Below are 8,777 nucleotides of genomic sequence, written 5' to 3'. Positions count from 1 at the left end.
CAAACATTGGTAAAGCTCCTCTTCACTGCCACTGTGCATGAGGTCCTCCCTAACATCCACAGTGGGGCTCCTCTGGTTATTCTACATATGGGCACGTGACCAGTATGGGTGAGCGTAGGATAAATGATAGAGAACTGAATGAGTGCATGTGATTCTCCCCAAAATGCATCTCATAAAAAGACCACACTGAAGTCTCTGCCACTAAAGGGCAGAGAAAACGCTTGGGTGCCCATATCAATTTCAAAATGTGTGGCCTATGCAGTTAGATGGACAGGAACCGCTATGTTTGAAAAGCTGGTTCTAATGTTCATGTATGTTTTGCCAAATTCCCTTTCCAAATTTGGTCTGCTTATGCCCACCTTAAGCTAATTAGTCCCCCTGGCAAACACAGCTAGCTCTGGTGGCATGCAAAACTACTACTGAACCCAAGCACCGACAGGAAGGTAACCAGTAGGTAGCTTGCCTGTGGGGCTACAGAGGTCCTCCTTCCTCCCTGCTGTAGTCAGCAGCTTCTCCAGCCACAGCAGCACCTTAACATAAGAACATAAGAACAGCCCCACTGGATCAGGCCATAGGCCCATCTAGTCCAGCTTCCTGTATCTCACAGCGGCCCACCAAATGCCCCAGGGAGCACACCAGATAACAAGAGACCTCGTCCTGGTGCTCTCCCCTACATCTGGCATTCTGACTTAACCCATTCCTAAAATCAGGAGGTTGCGCATACACATCATGGCTTGTACCCCATAATGGATTTTTCCTCCAGAAACTCGTCCAATCCCCTTTTAAAGGCGTCTAGGCTAGACGCCAGCACCACATCCTGTGGCAAGGAGTTCCACAGACTGACCACGCGCTGAGTAAAGAAATATTTTCTTTTGTCTGTCCTAACCCGCCCAACACTCAATTTTAGTGGATGTCCCCTGGTTCTGGTATTATGTGAGAGTGTAAAGAGCATCTCCCTATCCACTCTGTCCATCCCCTGCATAATTTTGTATGTCTCAATCATGTCCCCCCTCAAGCGTCTCTTTTCTAGGCTGAAGAGGCCCAAACGCAGTAGCCTTTCCTCATAAGGAAGGTGCCCCAGCCCCGTAATCAGCTTAGTCGCTCTCTTTTGCACCTTTTCCATTTCCACTATGTCTTTTTTGAGATGCGGCGACCAGAACTGGACACAATACTCCAGGTGTGGCCTTACCATCGATTTGTACAACGGCATTATAATATTAGCCGTTTTGTTCTCAATACCCTTCCTAATGATCCCAAGCATAGAATTGGCCTTCTTCACTGCCGCCGCACATTGGGTCGACACTTTCATCGACCTGTCCACCACCACCCCAAGATCTCTCTCCTGATCTGTCACAGACAGCTCAGAACCCATCAGCCTATATCTAAAGTTTTGATTTTTTGCCCCAATGTGCATGACTTTACACTTACTGACATTGAAGCGCATCTGCCATTTTGCTGCCCATTCTGCCAGTCTGGAGAGATCCTTCTGGAGCTCCTCACAATCACTTCTGGTCTTTACCACTCGGAAAAGTTTGGTGTCATCTGCAAACTTAGCCACTTCACTGCTCAACCCTGTCTCTAGGTCATTTATGAAGAGGTTGAAAAGCACCGGTCCCAGGACAGATCCTTGGGGCACACCTTAGCTTGGGCTGGGCTGGGCTGTGGGCTGGGCTGCCACAGCCTCCTCCATCCCCTTCCCCCAACCTTTCCTCCTTCTATTATTCATACCACCCTCTTCCAGTTGCTGTTTTTATCCCTGAGGGCCCTGTTGCCTTCAAGTGGCTGCAGCTGTATAGCACACTCACTGCATTCTAAGACCCTGGTGTTAACCCCATGCTTCCCAGACCTGTCAGAGTAAGGGGCCACTGTTGACACAACACCCTATCTCCTCAATGGATCTTGTGTGCTTCCACTACAGTGTATCATGAGCTGATACTTGTAGTGATGATGATGATGATGCCATCATAACTAACCTTTTAGAATATGAGGGTTTGCAAGTGCCACAAAGCTCCCTCAACCTCTCCGGAAGGTAGTTAAGCTTTTTAGCCTGGGTAATGTTTGTTCTCATTTGTATGCTAGCTGCTCAGGAATTTAATTACTTTGGATCCTGACTGCCTCAGGGAACAAACATTGAAAGGCTTTGTGGGAGCAGAATGTGTGTTCTCAAATGGAGTTGCTGGCTGGCATCCTAGATTTCCCATAAGAGAGAAACTTGTGTGGATCGTGCCATAAAATACAAGAGCAGGGAAGTTAGTTTGGAAGTTAGAAGTTAAGTTTCTTGTTCAATGAACTGTCCTTTTTTCATTGTGATCTTCAGATTTAAGGAACCAATCCAGAGGTCACAGCTAGAAGAGCAATATTAACCCCCTCTTTCTTTTTCTTTAAAAGAAATAAAACAAACAAAAACTTAAGTGCTCTTAAATATCATAACTATTGTCTGGAAAATGGTATGCAACACACTGTGCTTTCCACCTAGTGGCCTGATGTGGTGGTTATTTTCATGGTCTATCATGTTGATGGAGTATCAGTGCTACCTACAGCCTATGTCAGCAGGTCTCTTAGCAAGAGCCTCTTGGGCCCACCACCTTGAAGCTACCAAAGCAATCAAGTCAAATGCTTTAAAATTCAGGGCACGTGGATGCCCATGTGAAAAAGCTGGCATGGTACAATGGAGACAGAAATAGATGTGTCTCCACACTGAGAAGTCTTTTGGTGAAGGTCACTCTAAGAGAGGATTGGAGTCGGGACATGCCCAGCTACCACTGATTTTTGGATCTGTGGATGCAACTTTATCTGGTCCCCACATCTCAGATGTATGGAGAGCTGTGTCTAACATTAGTCTCTTATCTGTGCTAGTCTGGCAGCTTTTTCTGTTTTGTTCCCTTTGCAGAGAGAGAGAGAGAGAGAGTCTGCCCACTGAAAGTATGTTTATAGGTGACTTCTGAGCTATCAGTAAGTGTTGGCCATGCACCTACAAATGCAGGTAAACATGCCTTATACATTTTGCTGGTGAAGGCAATGGGGAGCATAGCCAGGCATTCTATTTCCACTGTTACTGCTGAACTATTGCTACCAAGAAGTACTGGATCCCTTTCCTTGAGGGAGAAAAACCAGGGGAAGGAACAGGTTGTACAATGCCTGGAGATAGAAATCCATAACACTTGCTACAAGGGGTTTGGAGGCAGGGCATGAGCATACCCTTTTGATGGCGCAATCTTAACCCCCTCCCCTGTCAGTGTAACTAGCAAAGCTGCCTCCACCGATGAGTGTTGCAGGCCTGCCAGCAGGAAGGCCACAGTGGCCTCCCATGCGCCAGCAGGCCTATGCAGGGGGTTGGATGAAGGTGGGGAGGGGGTTGATTGGGGAGTGGGCAGAATGGAGAGGGGGTGGGACAGGTGGGTGACAGGAATAGGGAGAAAGGTAGATCAGGCCCAGGAGAGAGGCGGGATCGGTGGCTGAAGCGTTTGTCAAATCCCAAGCCCCTTCCTGGGCCTGATTCTCCTTCATGAAGTAACACAGATTTGTGTGAGCAATTGAGCTGGTGAAGGTTTGAGTTGCCCCATAGTGGCTGCTGGGGCATTTCCTGGGGCAAGGAGACAGATGTTCCCAAGGAGACCTCCAACAACCAAAAATCCCCTGTGGGATGCAGCAGAAGCCATGCCAGCACTGCATGTGGATTTTGGGTAGGATTGGGCTGTGACTCAGCCTTTTGAACAACTGCACTTCTCTACTTACCAACTTCTGCTGAGCATCTAGGTACAGGTGTAGGCACTGTCTGTTGCAGTTATTAACAACTACCATTACTAACCCCATGTCTCTCTTGACTTGCCACTGGCAACAAGGTAGCCCTCCAACAGGTATAGCAGCAACCATGTCCTTTACTTCTTGTGCCAATGACTTGTTGCTAACATACTTGGGGAGAGCTCCTGCACTGGGCTCTCTAACAAGCCCTCTGCCCATCTCCTGGTGGCATACTGGGCACCAGTACTGAGGTTTCAGGGGTTGCCCCAGTCTGGTGAACCATCTGATGCACCCTTGGGCAGCACCCTACCTGGCCAATCCCTGATGCCACCCCGCAACACAGGCTGCAAGTGAGCACAAGCCAGAGCAGTCACCAGTGTGATTCTCCCTTTCCTGCCATTACCAGGCATCGATTGGGTGGTTTCTTCTGAGCAGAACAAATATGGCTGCATCAGCATGAAACACCGTGACTGGTCAGTGGTGCTAGAGCTGTCATGTATGCTAGAGGAGTTTCTGTTAGTGTTGCGAAGCTATCCCATTTTAAGTTGTATCATTTTGCTGTCTGCTTTGCTGCTTGATGTGCATATGACCCTCTATTATATTACACCAAAGTAATATTAATTTAAGTGCAATGCAGCAACATAGGATCAGGCTGCTCGCTTAAGTAAAGCCATATGATTTATTTTCTTCTTTATAAGGTAAAATGGCCTCCTGAGATAAGACTAGAGGTAGGTTTTTGTGGGATCAAAAATAAAGGATCAAAGAGATCAACAACATATCCAAATTATTATTCATTAAGCCATTTCTAAATGTTGCATATATGCAACAGGAATCAAATATGTACACCTGTGGGCTGGGCAGTAATGGCTTTCACATATTTCTTTACTGCTTTTAGTGCAAAAAGAAAAAAAAGGGGGGGGGAACCTTTACAGCTACACAGTGAAGTAAATGAAAATATGGTTCCCTGTTCCAATCTAAAAAGGTACAGAAAAAAAACACTTGTAAACAGCTAGTTTGCAAATGTGAAAAGGTCCTCTGCTGGGGTGAACAGCGATAGTAGCTCTCCCCTTGCTAAAGATAAGAGAAACACAACATAATGGGTGCCTCTGGTCCAGTTACCAGGGGTAGGATATTGTTCTCCATTCTTCAGCCATGGCAGACAAGGGAGAAGGAATGTGCCACAAATCATGTTACTATTGAAAAGCCTTGCACCAGACCCTTCTCCCAGCATTACCACCCAAGGCTCCACCTGAGTTATGGCCTACCTGCAAGAATTCATGGTTATGGCCTATCTGCAAGAATTCATGAACGAGTAAGCATGTTTATAGGATTGCAGCCTAAATCTTAAACCATAGGGGTCAGTGTATGACACTTGGCTAGAGGCACTCCAGCACGTTCTCTGAACAGTAGAGCATGGTGTCGAGTAGAGTGCAATCCTGGAAAACACATTTATTTCAAGTTCTAATAAGCCAGTGCTGCTTAAGCTGTTCCATGTGAGACACCAGCAGGGCAAGTGATGTAAATGGCATAGTCTTTGGTCATTGGGCCCCAAACTGTCAAGGTAAGAATCATAAGCCTCTGAGAGGAAGTTTGCGCTACTGCTCAGTTTCCTGAAATTGGGAAATGTGACCTGGGGAATGTGAGACAGGAGGTGTCTCATAGCTCAGCAGCAGACCACATTTTTACATGCATAAGTTCCTGGGTTCAGCTCCTGGCATTTCCAGGTTGAATGAGGAAGACCCTTGCCAGAAATCCTGAATTACTGTTGCTGGTTAGCACTTGGATACCCAGCACTTGCTAGACCCAGGCTCTGACTCAGTACAATATAAAGGTAACACTGTACATTCTTAGGACAGAGGTGAGATTGGTGTAAAGGTACCAAGGTAGGTGTAGAACTCAAATAGGACGAAAGAAGTACCCATAGGGGCTATATGAACTTGCTATTTTGGGAAAGGCACAGCTCATCTTGTATGTTTTGAAACACAGAATTCACCAGCAAAAGCTTTTTCTAATTGACTTTTTTTTCTTTTTAAATGCTGATGCTTTGCATGTTTAGCCTTTAAAAAATAGGTCAGGCTTTTGGTACTAATCCAACCAGTGTGTGAACACAGGCCACAAAAAATATGAGATATGGAGAGACAGGGTAGGAAGGCACAGGGGGGAGAAGCAGCAGTAAGTGACCTTGGATATTTCTGCCTAGTCTCATCCTAGGTAATCCTTATAAGTCACAACATTCACCTTGAATCAAGATGTTTGTATTGTAACTAAAGGCAGAAGAGGACAAAACAGGTATACCCTTGTTAATGGCCCAAGACCACTCCAAGAATCAGAGCTAAATTTATTCCAAAATATGCTTAGTGGAAGTTGAAGATTTAAAGAATGGAAGCTTAATTACCTACTCCTTAAACACACATTCATGGACTAAGTGCCACTGACCAAAGCCAAAGATATTTAACCCATTTTTGTCTGGCCCACAGGTGTACACATTTGGTCCCTGTTGTGTATATGTAAAGTTGGTCAGAAATGGCTTAGGATTGAAAATAGATTTGTTACAACACACACAAAATATATTTCCTGTATCACAACACCTTGTTCCCTGATCAAATTAATGGGATGTTTCAATATAATCAACTTAATCCAGAAGTTAACTATATATAGTACTGAAATCAAGAAACCTAAAGTTCCCAATAATAAATAGGATAGTTAATAGGAAAATAGGATAAATTAGGATAAAGTTCCCAATGGATGTTAAGTTTTCATTGGCTTGAAGCACTAGCCCTTTGCTGCACTTCCCAGATTCTCAAGAACAGGAGCATTTATTATTCCCAACCCACTTTCTGCCCACACAAGATGTGCACACCAAAATTCACTGGGGTCAGGTATAAAAGAGTTTATTTAAAATGTCAATGTCCAAAAAATGTATGTATACTTGCAATTAAAAAAAAACACAACAACCTCATACAAAGGTTGAGATGCTACAAACTCCAGATAGTCATACCAACAGAACAGGTATGTGGATTTAAATGGCTGTGTACTTCAACTGCTGCACAGCAGCAAAATAAAAAGGAAGTCTCATTTACGGAGTCCTTTTGCACAGGTAGTTTCAAACACAGGCCTCTGATCCAGCCTCTGCACATGAAGGACCACAAGTGTTCTGTGCACGGCAGGGAACACCCTTTTCTTAGGATGCATGCGTTCTGTTCACCAAGTTCCTCACTGCCAGTGCTTGTTTGCTCTTTTCCAAGACCACCTCCTCTGATTTCTGAGGCACCACCTCCTTTTCTGTGAGGGGGGCAACAGGTTTCTTTTTCTCTTTCTCCTCCTCCTCCTCTTCCTCCTCTAGCTTCCCTTCTGAGGTGAAAGGGCTGCAGACCGTCTCCACCAGGCCGATGACAACCCCACAGAATGCCAAGACGCTCCCCAGCATGTAGAGTTTGACCATCTTCCCATTGGGCTTCTGGCTCAGCATCTCTTTGGCAAAAGGGATCAGTTCCTGCATGGTCTCCATGGTTCTGCAGCAGACAGGCCAAGTCAGGGGCAAGGCAAAAAAACAACAACCTAGAGAACAAAAAGAGAGGAGAGAAGGCATGTTAGCTGCGCTGCTTTTGAATCTTTTTAAAGAATGTAGGGCCCAGTCCTATCTAGTGCCAGGGCAGTGCCAATGGGGCATCCTGTAGTGCGGAGGCAGTCACAGAGGCCTCCTCAATGTATGGGAACTTTTGTTCCCTTACCTCGGGGCTGCATTGTGGCTGCACCCCCCTCAGGGCTGCATTGTGCTGGAAAGTTGGATAGCATTGGACCCTTGGGCTACAATCCTATCCACACTTTCCTAGGAGTGAGTCTCATTGACTCTAATGGGACTTCTGTCTGAGTAGACTTGGATAGGCTTGGGCTTTTAGGGCCCTATCCAATTTTCCAACACCAGTGCAGCCGTGCCAGTGGGGCATGCACTGCATCTTGGGGTGGGGTGGGGGTCATGGAGACCTCCCCAAGGTAAGGGAATTTTTGTCCCTTAACTCAGGGCTGCATTGCACCTGCATCAGTGCTGGAACGTTGGATAGGATTGGGCCCTTAGAGCCAATCCTATGCATGTCTGCTCAGAAGTAAGTCCCATTATAGCCAATGAGGCTTACTCCCTGGAAAGTATGGCTAGGATTGTAGCCTCAGAGCCCAAACCTATGCATGTCTACTCAGTCCCATTCATGTCAGTGGGGCCTTCCCCCATAAAAGTGTGGATAGGATTGGGCTGCCAGTCAGCTGGGAGGAAGGCTCCTGCACCCCCAGCTCTTCTGAAAGCAGCAGCTGCACAAGAGCTCATCGTTCTGCAGTCCCCTGGATCTCTTGTGCGCGGTGCAACGCAGCCCAGTTATGTGCACAGCCCCACACAGGGGGAGCGCTCCGGTGCCCATGCAGAGACGCGCCTCGCCCTTCCTGCCCTCCCCTTAGGACTCTGCCGGACCCCCAGCCCAAGAAGGACCGCAGAGCGCGGCCCGATCTCCGCGCTGGCCCCTTTGGCTCCGCAGCCTGCAGTACTCACCGCGGCGAGCGAGCGAGCGCGTCCGCCTGAGCGAAGGGGAGCTCGGAGCGACCAGAAGGAAAACACCGCTCAGCTGTTGCTCTGCCACGCCGAGGCTCTGGCTGGCCTTATATCGCCCACGCCTGGCCCAGGCTCCTCCCCTGCCCGGGTGAGACGGCCGTGGGGGGTTGCGGTCCAGGCGCGCTGCCCATGAGCTCAGCACGCCGCCAGCACGCAGCCCATTGGCCGCGGCGGGACCCTCCTGTGCTTCTCCGGCTCTGGCAGGGCTCGGGGTCATCGCCAGCTCCTGCTCCCCCCGGGGAGGCGTGCATCAGGAGGGAGGGCGAGAGGCGCGCCGGGGGGGGGGGCTTTGCAAAGTGCGGACTGGATCAGTTTGCGCCCTGCCTTGAACAATGCGATGGAGAGACGTGTGCGAGCCCCCCCTTCGCACGGCCTTCACTCCCTGCCCTTGCCAACAGCTCTGCGTCCAAGGGCATTCAGGAATGCCAGGGAGGCTCAG

The 8,777-nt window shown here is 48.0% G+C and overlaps 1 protein-coding gene across 1 annotated transcript; it reads right to left on the bottom strand.

Moving 5' to 3' along the window:
- Positions 1–6,616: 6,616 nt before the first annotated feature.
- G0S2 (G0/G1 switch 2) lies at positions 6,617–8,378 on the bottom strand. Its single transcript, XM_066625573.1, has 2 exons — positions 8,279–8,378; positions 6,617–7,299 (listed from the first exon to the last, which is right to left on the bottom strand). Exon 2 carries the CDS (start codon positions 7,247–7,249, stop codon positions 6,923–6,925), a length of 327 nt encoding a protein of 108 aa, XP_066481670.1. The 5' UTR covers positions 7,250–7,299; positions 8,279–8,378; the 3' UTR covers positions 6,617–6,922.
- Between the last annotated feature and the right edge of the window lie 399 nt (positions 8,379–8,777).

This window comes from Tiliqua scincoides, chromosome 4 (assembly GCF_035046505.1).
Source record: "Tiliqua scincoides isolate rTilSci1 chromosome 4, rTilSci1.hap2, whole genome shotgun sequence".
NCBI lineage: Eukaryota > Metazoa > Chordata > Lepidosauria > Squamata > Scincidae > Tiliqua > Tiliqua scincoides.
This window is presented reverse-complemented; position numbering and strand designations above follow the sequence as displayed.